Source organism: Erythrolamprus reginae, chromosome 3 (genome assembly GCF_031021105.1).
Source record: "Erythrolamprus reginae isolate rEryReg1 chromosome 3, rEryReg1.hap1, whole genome shotgun sequence".
NCBI lineage: Eukaryota > Metazoa > Chordata > Lepidosauria > Squamata > Dipsadidae > Erythrolamprus > Erythrolamprus reginae.
This window is the reverse complement of record NC_091952.1, coordinates 135,145,449-135,159,580: the sequence shown is the minus strand read 5'-3', so window position 1 is coordinate 135,159,580 and position 14,132 is coordinate 135,145,449. Positions and strand designations below refer to the sequence as shown.

Genomic DNA, 14,132 nt, shown 5'->3' with positions numbered 1-14,132 from the left:
ACTTTCCTGTGTCTAGTTTTTCTAACATGTGTGCCCTATTGTGTCACTTTGAGGTTAAAAGTTAAAACAGTTTATGCCCAGGATGTGAAGGATCTGTAGATATTTTCACAGCCCTCTTTCTGGCTTGTGCAGAATATAAGTCCTCAGAGGAAGGCAGATTGATAGCAATTGTTTTTTTCTGCAGTTCTAAGTATTCGTTGAAGTCTGTATTTGTCTTGACTGGTTGCAATGTCAAACTAGAGAGTTATAGAGGTGCAGGTGACAGACTCAATAATTCATCTTTAGAACTGAATCAACTGCTCTTTGGGCAGAAAGCTGAGTTGATGCAGGACGAACATTCTTTGTTGTGCTTTTTTTATGACAAATTTGCTGTTAGATGTTCATTTTAAGTCTTGAAATATTATAGAACCTAGAGTTAATTAAATGATTTTAATTTTAAATTATTTCTTAAAATAGTATCTTAATGTTTCAGATTTTTACTCATAGGTGTTTCAGAACATTACGTAGGAGCATGAATGCAGCCTTTGACTGTAACTCATTTTGCAGCCACATCTTTCCCAGGTTGTGTGGTTGCAATTGAATTCTCAACACAGCAGCTGCACAATCTTGTGGACAGATATTGCCCTGTCTGTTTAATGAGTTGTAGACATGCTGTGTTCGCATTCCATAGTTTCTAGCTCTTAAAAAAAACAACGAATCCAAACTCCATGCCTACTCCAGTTTAGCAAAGGAGGAAAAGTCAAGATGCATCACATGACAACTTGACTCCACGAGTTTCACACCCCTCTTACAGAGCATATTTTGAAAAGGGAGGGGAAATTGATGAGAAAAGAGATACATTTACTGCAGTTAAAGTCAGCATCAAAAGTGGTCAGAATTTCCTTCTCTCAGTTTCTTTTCTTATAGTTTCTTGGAAGTTGACGGCTGAGAATGCATGATAATATTTGATCGCTTGCATAGTTACTCCTTAACTGATTATCATAATTGAGGCTGCCTATTAGAGTCAGAATTCAAAATGGCCATTAAGTGAAGCAACAATGTGATTATCTCACTTCCCTGAGGGAATCCTTGGGAGACCTAGCAGAGACCCTGCCCAGGACCTTCCGAGACCTCCCCTGCTCCCTGAAGTATCCCTTGCTCCACTTTCTTGAGGTGTCCACAGGCCTAAGTCTGTTTCCCATCCCATTCAGTTTGCATGCTCAGGACATTACAAGCCAAAACACAATTTTCAGTTATTTATTTCTGGGTTTAGATGGCATTTCTACATCGAAAAAAGCCCTCCTGCCTGTCCTGCTGATCTTTATTCTTTGTCTGAAGGACAGCTGAGAAGCTCCTCAGCTATGTTTCAGCTTGTAATGTCCTGAACATGTGCGGAAGTGAAATTGTGCTATAGGACGTGTGTGGATGTGCGCTGGTAGCAAAATTCAACTGGAATTCACCCCTGCACTGGGCCCCACCACTTCCTCTTCACCACATGTCACTCATCTCACACTTTTCAAAGATCTCCAGAGCTCATATTTAAGGGAGCAGAACAGGCCGCACAATTACTAGGCCACATAGAAGTGACTGCCATTTTCAGATTACCCATAATTCAATGCAGCTATCCGAACAATGGTGGCTGCTTCCAGGAAAAGAGTCTGCTCTGTTTCACTAACATGGAAAGCTCTTGCTGACAGATTCCTCTTTGGAACAGGTAGATGTGTTTAAATTTCATGCTATCATCACTTGAATTGCAGCCATAGGAAAACATTGTCTCAGGATAAAAGAGGCAATCTGATACTTTAAATCAGACTTATATAAGCCTTCTCGGACTCTCTAAACTTTCAGGCTGGGAAGATTACTTCCCTCCACCACCCAAAAAAAAAACCCTCTCTTTTTTTTTTAGGAGATGGTTTTTCTGTCCATGCACGTTTTGTGCACCTTCATTTTGTCACATTTAAAGACAACTACCAAATAATGGAATCAAAGAACCCCCTTGGTTAACTTTACCTTACTTTTTACTTCAATAAGGAGTAAAGAAATTACTTTCCTAAAATTAACAGTTTTAGACAAAAACAAGACAGACATTTTGATTTTAGAGACCCATTTCACCTGGAAGTATGTTGGAATAAATTAATAGGAATATGCTTGATTTTTTATTTGTTTCTGTTTCTTAAGTATTTCCATTTATTTAATTTCTGCCACATTAAGAATCCCCCCCTCAATTTTAGTAAAACTGCTTACATAAAACTTCTATGTTTTAAATCAAAAAACAAATTTCCTATATGAAACTGCAGTATTTTTTCTATATTATTTATAATTCAATTTGTATGCCGCCCAACTCCCTAAGGACTCTGGGCAGCTATAAGGTAAATGTAATGATTTATAGAAGGCACTGGCTTGAAATATTTTTTAAAGGGAAAGATTGTGCTAACCAAATTCAGTTTTTAATCATTGTTCTGTATATTTTAATCTACAATCAGTATATTTTGTGATCCACAGAATGGCTAAGGCACTACAGCATATTTTATTGGTGTTTATGTGTTGTAAATATGTATGACAGAGTTAAGTTTATATTATAGCAATAATCTAATTCAATTCAAAACATGTCAGACAAGAAAATAGATGTTTTCATTTACATGATTCCCCCCCTTTTTTATGGATTAATTGTACCTCTGGTCACAGAGAATTTTGGTCACAACTCGATTTGATTGTGACCCAAAACAACAGGAAATTTGGCGCTTATCAAAAAAAATGGTGCAGAAAGGGAAATTGGCCCTGGCTGTGTTTGATTGCCACCTAAGTATGTGTTCAGGACCAGATTCAAAATTTTTGTCAATTTTGCAGTTGGAACCCGATTTGGTCATGGTCAGAAACATTTGGGACCAGAGATTCTACTGTACATACAGCATTTTTTAATTGAAAAAAATGGACAAATTTTAATTTAATTTAATTTATTGTCAAAATAAGGACAGATGTTCCTCTATATTTGGAAGTCCATTACATTCCTCCTTCCTTATCTCTCCACTTCAAAATCTTGGGCATTTGTTGAAAGAAACTTCCTGCATTTGTCAAAAAGGACAAAATAGCTTTACTGCAATACAGGTAGTCCACCATTTACAATGACAGTTGGACTTGGAATCTTGGTCATTGAGCAAAACAGTCATTAAGTGAGACTTCATGTGACCACTTCATGCAATGACTGCAATCCCAGCTCTCCCAGCTATGGTCATTAAGTGATAATATGGGTTGTTAAGCATAGCATTGGGTAGAGAACCTGGACCTCCTGGACTTGTTGAGATGGGAGAGAAATCCCTCGGTGTGCTGGAGGAACAGACCTCAAATCTAATGAAATGCTAGCGAATGTCATTGTTCTTGGAGGCTCAACATCTGTTTGCTAGCATTTTGGCTAGTTTTGCGGCTGTTCTTCTAGTCCTCAATAGACTTTCCTGTCCCTGTATGGAGGAGAGGGAAAATCTCTTGCATGCTGGGGACATATCTCAAACCCAGCATCTCCTTTGCTTGCTACTTTCCATGCTGTCTTCCCATTGACTTTTTGAGGCAGAGAAGATTGCAAATGGCATCACATGATCGCAATGTGGTCATGTAACCAAGGAGGTGCAACATTTTATAGCGACCCAAAGCATCCATTCCGAGGCCGTTATGACTGTATTAAACAACCATAAATTAAGGGCTACTTATACCTAAAATGAGGCATGTGGAATTAAAATATGGACAATGTTCCATAATATGTTAAATGCCATTATTTCTTCCATTACTATGCTTTTACTAATTACAGTACTTGCTATTACTAAATTAATTGATCCTATTTCTTGTACAGACCATTTGAAGAACAGATACCTGTTGTGATTAGCACTGAATCAGTAAGCAGCAATTTGTATCAGGAGGAAAATGGAAACAGTGCTGCTGTGCCAAAAGGTTCCAAAGATAGCAACAAGAAGCGGGAAGAATCCAAGTCTGGCCCAAAGAAACCCAAAGAGAAAGTGGATGCAATCTCTCAGTTTGACCTTAATAACTATGCAAGTATGTACTTGGAAATCTCTGTAAGATACTTAAGATTCATAAATGCTCCTTTCCTAGGGATTTTCAGGAAAAGATTGGATAGCCATTTATCCACAATCCTATGAAAATTCTTGCACTGGGCAAAGGGTTGGGCTAGAAGACTTCCAAGGTACCTTCCAACTCTGTGATTGCATGTAATGCTTTCTTCATGAAACATTAACAAATAATGATATTTGGGGGAGGGTCTTTTCCCCTGAATAAACTAAACTTATGATAATGACCATTGCTTTAAACTGGTGCTTATAGATCTAATTAAAATTTGGGCTTCCTTTATAGGCGTTGTCATTATTGATGACCATCCTGAAGTGACAGTAATTGAAGATTCCCAATCCAGCTTGAGCAATGATGGTTTTACTGAAGTAGTGTCAAAAAAACAACAAAAACGTTTGCAAGATGAAGAACGTAGAAAAAAAGAAGAACAAACAGTGCAGGTTTGAGATCATGCGTAGCATTACTTTTTCTTGTAGAAAGAAGTATTGGTTTGATTTATATCTAGTTACTCAGATAATTTCAATTACACACTGCACTTTCTTTAGTCCCTGCAATAAAATTCTGATTTACAGTGATCCCTCGATTATCGCGAGGGTTACGTTCCAAGACCTCTCGCGATAATCGATTTTCCGCAGTATAGTGGTGCGGAAGTAAAAACACCATCTGCGCATGCGCGCCCTTTTTTTTCCATGGCCGCGCATGCGCAGATGGTGGAGCCGGGGAGCGATGAAAGTGCGGAAGCCGACAAAGATTGCTTTGAATGTCGGCTGCCCCCGCCCCCCCCCCAGCGCGTCCGGCGCCCTCGCCGCTACCGCTCGCCCGCCCACCCGATCCACCCCTCTCACCGGCTTTCAGACACGGGTCCTCCTGCAGCAGCGCTGCCGAGCAGATCAGCTGCTGGGCGGCCGAAGAAACCTTCCCTGGGTCTTCCCCGCCGCCCACGCAAAGGGGAAACCCCGATCTTCGGCTCCTCGCTGCTGCCCGCCCGCCGTTCGCCCGCCCGCCGCTCGAGAGCAAGAGGGGGAGAGATAGAGAAAGAGAGAGAAGGAAAGAAAGAGATGAGAGAGGGAGGAAGAGAGTGTGAGAGAGGAAGAAGCAAGATAGAGAAAGAGAGAGAGAAAGAAAGATGAGAAAGGAAGGAAGAGAGTGACGTCATCAGGTGGGAAAAACCGCGGTATAGCAAAAAAAACGCGAACGTATTTTTAATTTATTATTTTTTGAAAAACCGCAGTGTAGCGTTTCGCGAAGATCGAGATCGCGAAGATCGAGGGATCACTGTACTCCATTTTTTTATATCAGTTTGGAATCTTACAGGATAAGTTGATCTTATATAATTAAGTTGATCACTTATTATCTCTCATTCCATATTGAATATTTTGTGGCTCTTCAGATGTTCCTGAACTGCTTGCATCCTTGGATTGACCATGAGTTGAAATTGAAAAAATGTGGAGTAAATGGTACTCAGGCATCCTTATTCACAGAACATTCTACTTGAAATTAATAGCAACATTTCCAGAACATTTTTTCTTGCAGGCCATAAGAACTACCATAGTGAATTCAGTTGTGGGGCTAACTAGTTCCATATTCTATTAAATGATCAACATAATGTCTTTTAAATTGTTTATTTATTTGTATGGAGCTCCTCAGTCCAGATTATTCATCATTATCCGATTGATAGTTGATAAAATGGCCATAAGGAAAAAAATCTTATTATTGTAGGAAGGAATGTCTGGTCAGTCTGCTTGTGTTGTATAAATATTTTTGATCATTAGTCAAACATATATTCCCTGAGTTAATTGGATGTCATTTTGAAAACATTGTTTTGCTGTTAAACATTTCAGTTTCATCTTTCCCTAGTGGATCATCTCTCAACAATATTTTCTTTCTCAGGTCTGGACCAAAAAGAATTCCAATGAAAAAGGAAGATGCACAAATTCTAAGCTACCGCCCAGGTTTGCCAAAAAGCAACAACAGGCAACTGCAGCAGCTGCTGCTGCTGCTGCTGCTGCTGCTGCTGCTCAACAAAGTCAAGCTCAACCACAAGTCCAATTGCAAGGTGTGTCTCAGATTCCAAGTCCACAAACTTCAGTTCAGGCACAAACACCAGCAACTTGTGCAGTGAACATCAATACAGACTATACAGGAACAAGCAAAACTCTGCAGAATGCACCTGCCCATAATGCTGTAGGAACTGAATTTTGGGATAATAAAGTACCCCCTACAAGCGTCCTCAATGACATCTCTAAAAAATGTAAGCAGATACCTTTTTGCCATCTAGTTACATATAGAAGAAAAGAAAAATGTGTACTTTAAAGTGTTGAATTAACTTCTCTCCTTGGGCTTTTCAGTGTCTCTTCACATGAAATTTTTCTCTTCACATGAAACATTCCAGCCATTCAAATGATATCATTATGTCTAAAAATTAGATGTTAAAGTTTCAGAGTTCAGCCATACACTATTAAAATCTGTATCATTATCTGTTCCCTTTTTTTCTGATTCTTCCAAAGATATAATTTTACTACCACTTGAATTTTGAATATGTGAATATTGCCCAAAATACAATAGGAACTGCTTTACTACTTTCATATGCTGTGTTCCTCCACGTTTTTCTGAATAAATTCCAGACATTTTTCTTAAGTTATATATTGTAGTAAAACATCTGTTGTTGTTCAAATGTCCTGAAGTTAACTGCATGGGAAGCATCTTTAAACCACTTTTCAGAACTTTTGTTAATACATTTTCCTTTGAAAAATACTGATTCACTTTATTCTTGGAACTTTTAGTGGGGCCTATTAGTCCTCCGCAGCCACCTTCTGTCAGTGCATGGAATAAGCCTTTGACATCATTTGGATCAGCTACTTCACCAGAGGTATGGTAATAGATAGCTTGAATTTTGATTTAAAACTGTCCCGCGCATAGATATTTAAATAGAAAAACCAGTGTCTAACCCATATATTAGAAGCTCTCTCTCTCTCTCTCTCTCTCTCTCTCTCTCTCTCTCTCTCTCTCTCTCTCTCTCTCTCTATCTCTCCCTCTTTCTTTCTTTCTTTCTTTCTTTCTCTCTTTCTCTCTCTCCCTTTCTATCTCTCCCCCTTCTTTTCTCTCTCCCTTTCTATCTCTCTCTCTCTCTCTTGCTTTCTTTCTCTCTCACTCTCTTTCTATCTCTCTCTCTCCCTTTCTCTCCCTCTTTCTTTCTCTCTCTCCCTTTCTCTCTCCCTCTTTCTCTCTCTCTTTCCCTTTCACTCTTTCTCTCTCTCTCTCTCTCTTTCTCCCTTTCTATCTCTCCACCTTCTTTTCTCTCTCCCTTTCTCTCTCCCTCTTTCTCTCTCTCTTTCCCTTTCACTCTTTCTCTCTCTCTCTCTTTCCCTTTCACTCTTTCTCTCTCTCTCTCTCCCTTTCTCTCTTTCCCTTTCACTCTTTCTCTCTTTCTATGTCTCTTTCCCTTTCACTCTTTCTCTCTCTCTCTCCCTTTCTCTCTCCCTCTTTCTTTCTCTCTCTCTTTCCCTTTCACTCTTTATTTATTTATTTATTTATTATTTGGATTTGTATGCCGCCCCTCTCCGAAGACTCGGGGCGGCTCACAACAAGTGAAAAACAATCCAATACAATACAATTAATTAAAATATTATAAATTTAAGAAAATCCCCTATACTAACATACACACATACAGGCATACCATATATAACTTCAACGTGCCCAGGGGGAGATGTTTAGTTTCCCCATGCCTGACGGCAAAGGTGGGTTTTGAGGAGTTTACGGAAGGCAGGAAGAGTAGGGGCAGTTCTGATCTCCGGGGGGAGTTGGTTCCAGAGGGCCGGTGCCGCCACAGAGAAGGCTCTCCCCCTGGGGCCCGCCAACCAGCATTGTTTAGTTGACGGGACCCAGAGGAGGCCCACTCTGTGGGACCGAATCGGTCGCTGGGATTCGTGCGGCAGAAGGCGGTCTCGGAGATATTCTGGTCCAGTGCCATGAAGGGCTTTAAAGGTCATAACCAACACTTTGAATTGTGACCGGAAACTGATCGGCAGCCAATGCAGACTGCGGAGTGATGGTGAAACATGGGCATACCTGGGTAAGCCCATGACTGCTTTCGCAGCTGCATTCTGCACGATCTGAAGTTTCCAAACACTTTTCAAAGGTAGCCCCATGTAGAGAGCATTACAGTAGTCGAACCTCGAGGTGATGAGGGCATGAGTGACTGTGAGTAATGAGTCCCGGTCCAGATAGGGCCGCAACTGGTGCACCAGGCGAATCTGGGCAAACGCCCCCCTCGTCACAGCTGAAAGGTGGTTCTCTAATGTGAGCTGTGGATCGAGGAGGACGCCCAAGTTGCGGACCCTCTCTGAGGGGGTCAATGATTCCCCCCCCAGGGTAATGGACGGACAGATGGGATTGTCCTTGGGAGGCAAAACCCACAGCCACTCCGTCTTATCCGGGTTGAGCTTGAGTCTGTTGACACCCATCCAGGCCCCAACAGCCTCCAGGCACCGGCACATCACTTCCACCGCTTCGTTGACTGGGCATGGGGTGGAGATGTAAAGCTGGGTATCATCGGCATATTGATGATACCTCACCCCATGTCCTTGGATGATCTCACCCAGCGGTTTCATGTAGATGTTAAATAGCAAGGGGGAGAGGACCGACCCCTGGGGTACTCCACAAGGGAGAGACCTCGGAGTCGACCTCTGACCCCCCACTAACACCGACTGCGACCGGCCAGAGAGGTAGGAGGAGAACCACTGAAGCACAGTGCCTCCCACCCCCAACCCCTCCAACCGGTGCAGAAGGATACCATGGTCGATGGTATCGAAAGCCGCTGAGAGATCGAGGAGCACCAGGACAGAGGATAAACCCCTGTCCCGGGCCCGCCAGAGATCATCCATCAACGCGACCAAAGCGGTTTCCGTGCTGTAACCGGGCCTGAAGCCCGACTGCTGGGGACCTAGATAATCGGCTTCTTCCAAGGACCGCTGGAGCTGGAGTGCCACCACCTTCTCGACAACCTTCCCCATGAAGGGAAGGTTGGAGACTGGACGATAGTTGTTAAGTACTGCTGGGTCCAGGGAAGGCTTCTTGAGGAGGGGGCGCACAAGCGCTTCTTTATAGAGTGATGGAAAAACTCCCCTCCCCAAGGAAGCGTTGGTAATCTCCTGGGCCCAGCTCCGTGTCACCTCCCTGCTGGCCGAGACCAACCAGGAGGGACACGGATCCAGTAAACAGGTGGCGGAACTCACAGCTCCAATGGCCTTGTCCACTTCATCAGGTGTCACCAGATCAAACTCTTCCCAGACAGGTGGACAAGTACGTGCCCCAGTCACCTCGACTGACTCGTTGTCAGTCGACTCTGTTTTACAATTGGAGTCGAGGTCGGCCCGGATCTGAGCGACTTTATCAGCGAAAAACGTGCTAAACTCCTCGGCACTACTCTGCAAGGGCTCCCCAACTCCCCCCTGGTTAAGAAGGGAGCGGGTCACCCTAAACAGAGCGGCCGGGCGGGATTCCGCTGATGCAATCAAGGCGGCATGGTACGCGCATCTTGCCACCTTGAGCGCCACTTTGTAAGTCTTAATAAAAGCTCTTACAAGTGTTCGATCAGATTCAGACCTACTCTTCCTCCATCGCTTCTCTAGACGTCTCTTTTGGCGTTTCAACTCCCGGAGCTCCTCGTTGAACCATGGGGCTCTACGGGGTCTAGCGCCACGGAGAGGTCGCAAAGGCGCAATCCGGTCGAGAGCCTCCGCAGCAGCCGTATTCCAGGCCTCCGCAAGAGACTCCGCCGAACTGTGGATGAGTGCCTCTGGAATAACCCCAAGCGCCGTCTGGAAACCCTCTGGATCCATTAGGCGTCTGGGGCGGAACATCTTCATTGGTTCCGCCTCCCTGCGGGGAAGGATTGGAGCCAGGAAGTCAAGCCGTAGTAGAAAATGGTCTGACCATGACAAAGGCACTGCTTCTAAGCCCCTTAGTCTCAGACCATTGCTCAATTGCTCGGAAAGGAATACCATGTCAGGTGCGTGTCCCCCCTCATGAGTCGGACCCCGTACTACTTGAGTCAGGTCCATGGCTGTCATGGTGGCCATGAACTCCTGTGCCAACCCCGAGGTTTCGCCGAGTGACGGCAGGTTGAAGTCCCCCAAGACAATAAGTCTGGGGAACTCCACCGCCAACCCGGCTACCTCCTCGAGTAGCACAGGCAGGGCTTTTGACACGCAGCTGGGAGGCAGGTACGTGAGAAATAAGCCCACCTGAACCCCTAAGTCCAACCTCATCAAGAGTGACTCGCAACCCGCAATTTCCGGAGCAATGAGTCCACGTAGGCAAAGGCTCTCCCTGGCTATAATAGCCACTCCTCCCCCCCTTCCCTGGGGTCGAGGTTGATGCAATATCTGAAACCCAGCTGGGCAAATTTCAGAGAGAGGAACACCTCCCTCTGGGCCCAGCCAGGTTTCAGTAATACATGCCAGGTCGGCCTCCTCATCCAGGATCAGATCCCGGATGAGGAGAGCTTTATTTACCACCGACCTGGCATTGAGCAGCAGCAACCTGAGTCCAGGGCCAGAGTTACACTCATCACCAGTACCCAAGATTGGGCTCACAGAGTTGGAACAAGGGACCGTTATTAAGCAACGGTCTCTCGTTCCCCTGGAACGGCTAACTCTGTGACCCCCGCCATATCTGCCTCTCCCCAGCAACACAGGGATATTCCGGCCCTCTGCCACCCCAGAGATCAATGCCCCTTCCTCCCCTGCCTCCCGAGCGTCAGGTGGGCCAATTCTGTCACTCATACTACTGTCACTCATCCCATCCATACCATATTCCCACCCACCCCAACCATCACACTCATACTCATTCATTCCATATACAACATTGAATCTACTCCAGTCATCCATTAATTAGAAACCCCCCCCCAATATTAAAAGAGGATTAAATTAATAATAGATAAAAATGCTGATAGAATATAGCACAGTATAAATACATATAAATAGAATAAAAAGTTCACAAGCTTAATAATTAATAATATAAAATAGTATAAAATGTTAAAAATGGTATAAATCAGTTCTTAATATTAATTATTAGCTAATCGTCGGTTAATCAATCGGCCCAGGTGTAGTGTCTTTATAGGTCTTCAATATAACTTAGATCTTTAAAAAGTCTTAAAAAGCTGCTGTTGTTTTTTCCAGCCGGTCCGCTAGGGGGCATGGATCTTCTGTAAAGTGCATAGAAGTGCATAGAAGCCAGGGGGGGGGGGAGGGGGGGGACAAACAAGATAGTCATTTGCAAAGTTAGTATAAGCAATGTCCCTGGCCAATTGGCCATATTGGTCCCAGGCAACCAGTCAACCAGTCCCAGGCAACCAGTCCCATCCTTCTCACTCTCCTCAATGGTTCATCGTCCAGCAAGCCCGTCTCCACAGTCTTTCCCACCTAATCTTCCCTTGGCACCAGCAGCTCTCACCTGCTGGTGCCATGCAGGAAGGGGGGGGGGCGGGGGGGTTGTTATTCCAAATATACCCCGCCAGCAATTATCCTCCACTGGAACAGGTCGCTCTTCGTCACCTCCATTTCCATTTCCCCTGCTCTCTCTCTGCCTCGACGCCGGTCACTCTCACTCACCAGGTCGGGGGGGGGGGCTCTCTCTCTCTCTCTCTCCTTTAATACTTTTTTTTAAAGAACATGTGCTTCAAACCTACTGTTTACAACTTGTTTTGGACACATTACATTGCTGTAAGAAGAATATCTGCATCCAAAAGAATAAACACTGTCTTATATTGATTTTACCTATTCTTTTCCACAATGGATTTACCTAACTTTTTGAATGAAAAATTAGAAAATTATAATGCTTTAACTTGAACTATTTTTTAAACCATTTCTTTCATATCTAAGCCAACTTGAAAACTCTTCACGAATATACTACTCAGTAGTATAACATTGTAATAGCATTTGTAAATTTGGATTTCTTATTTCTCCTTTCTCCAATTTGCTATAAACAATTTCACCTGTGTCATTTTACCCTCATGTATAAAATTGTTCAGTAATTCTACCATTTCTGCATAATTCGAAAGATACAGTATTTTTCTCCATACTGAAGGAGCAGGTCCAGCAGTCACGTGGTTTTCTCACTGTCCAGTCCGGAGAGAACCGAGCCTAGGCTTTAAAAAGCCTGCTGGATCCGCCCCTTCCCCAGAATTCGCTCGGTCCTGCAATCCAGCAGGACATGTGGTGGCTCACTCCTCTCTAAAACACCTTCCCTTTGTTCCTTCTTCAATCAGATAAGTAAAATTTCCAATTGCCTTTTTAATTCAAGTTTGCCTTGTTTTCACACCAGCCTTACTAGGCTTGGCGTCGAGGGAGAAACTGCAGCGCTGCTATTGCTGTTTTTTCCAAAGCGCCCTGCTCGCGCTGCTGCCAGATTGTATTTTTTTAACAAAATCTAATCGACCAGGAGGTTTATCGGCAAACTAAGGAACTGTTTAAAAAGAGGCTTTTCCCTCCTGCGGTGTGGGACTGTTTAGCAAGTTTCCCTTGATTGTCCCCCGGACTTTAGTCTTCCCTCCGTTTGCAAAAAACATCGGAGCAGTCCTTTGAAGCGCAACCTTCTATTTGGCAACCTCTTGGACCCCCTTCTCACTGCAACCGCTGACAGAAAGAAAGTTTTGGGGCCCACCAACAGGAAGGCCATGAAAACTCAACCTTTTCGACGTCCCAGTCGTCAACAAGATCAAGGATTCGCTTTCCAAAGAAACTCAGGTCAATATTCCCCTTGTTTTCACTTCCAAGCTGGCAGAAACCCCAGGGGTAGAGGATCCCGTTTTCAAAGAGGTTCCCCCTCGACCAGAGCTTACAGAAAGCCCAGATGGTGAGCTTCATTCCACTCCCATAGGGGGGCGCCTGGCTTGGTTCTCCTCCAGCTGGCGCCGTTCCTGTAAGGACCCCTGGGTTATTTCCACTGTGGAATGGGGGCTCCAGTTGGAGTTTATTCTCATGCCTCCTAAACATTTCATTTCATGCCCATCCCCCAGATCTTCTCCATCTTGTCTCCGAATGGAGGAAGCTATTCAACATCTGTAGGCTATCAGAGCTATGCAACCAATTCCCTCTTCCCAAAGAGGTCTTGGCTTCTACTCCATCCTCTTCATGGTCCCTAAGACGTCTGGAGGATGGAGGGCCATCTTAGACCTCAAAAGTTTAAACCACTTCATTAAATATAGGAAATTTAAGATGCATTCCTTGTCATCCATCCTAGCCTCTATCCATCCAGGAAGACTTCGTGGTCTCCTTGGATCTGACGGAAGCCTACCTTCACATCCCTATTGCTAAGGGCCACAGGCAATTCCTATGTTTCACCTTCCAGGGCAAACATTATCAGTATAGGGCCATGCCCTTTGGGCTGTCCTCAGCTCCTCGAGTCTTTACCAAGCTCCTAGGCACCCTGGCGGCTCATATCCGAGCCACACCCATTCATATTTTATGCTATTTGGATGACATATTAATTCACGGCTCCTCTAAAGAAGGCACCTGTTCAGACCACAATATTGCCATGTGTATCCTACAGGATCATGGTTTTTCCATTAATTTCAAAACAAGTCAACTCCTTCCGTCTACTTCTATTCAATAGCTGGGAGCTATTATTAATTCAGATCTCTCTCAGGTCTTTCTCTCTACTGAGAGAAAAATCAGTATCAAGGAGCTTATCTCCCAGATAAGGTCTCAGAAAAGGACTACCATCGTTACCCTGTCTTCCCTACTGGGAAAGATGGTGTCCTGCATTGGTATTATCCCATGGGCTCGTCTTCACGCCAGGGATCTCCAATGGCTTCTGTTACCGTTCCAGAGATCGGGGAACAGCAACTCGGCACGCCTCATTGCCATTCTGACCACAGTCCTAAGATCCCTTACGTGGTGGACTTCCCCCGCTCTGGACAAGGGATCCCCCTTCAAGTGTCCAGATAAATTCACCATCACCACGGTTGCCAGTTTAACGGGCTGGGGAGCCCATGCCCAAGGCCTAATAGCCCAAGGCACATGGTCAGCGGAGGAGGCTTCCAGACCTATCAACTGACTGGAATTGAGAGCAGTGTC

At 44.3% G+C, this 14,132-nt stretch overlaps 1 protein-coding gene across 11 annotated transcripts in view; it reads left to right on the top strand.

The window, feature by feature from the left end:
* The window catches only part of PRRC2C (proline rich coiled-coil 2C), a 105,489-nt gene that overhangs the window by 42,038 nt on the left and 49,319 nt on the right, over window positions 1-14,132 (top strand). For all 11 annotated transcript variants that reach the window (XM_070746752.1, XM_070746751.1, XM_070746744.1 and 8 more), the window contains 4 exons: window positions 3,821-4,023; window positions 4,339-4,493; window positions 5,944-6,304; window positions 6,837-6,922. In XM_070746752.1, the coding sequence (XP_070602853.1) occupies window positions 3,821-4,023; window positions 4,339-4,493; window positions 5,944-6,304; window positions 6,837-6,922 (805 nt within the window). The remainder of the gene's footprint in view (window positions 1-3,820; window positions 4,024-4,338; window positions 4,494-5,943; window positions 6,305-6,836; window positions 6,923-14,132) is intronic.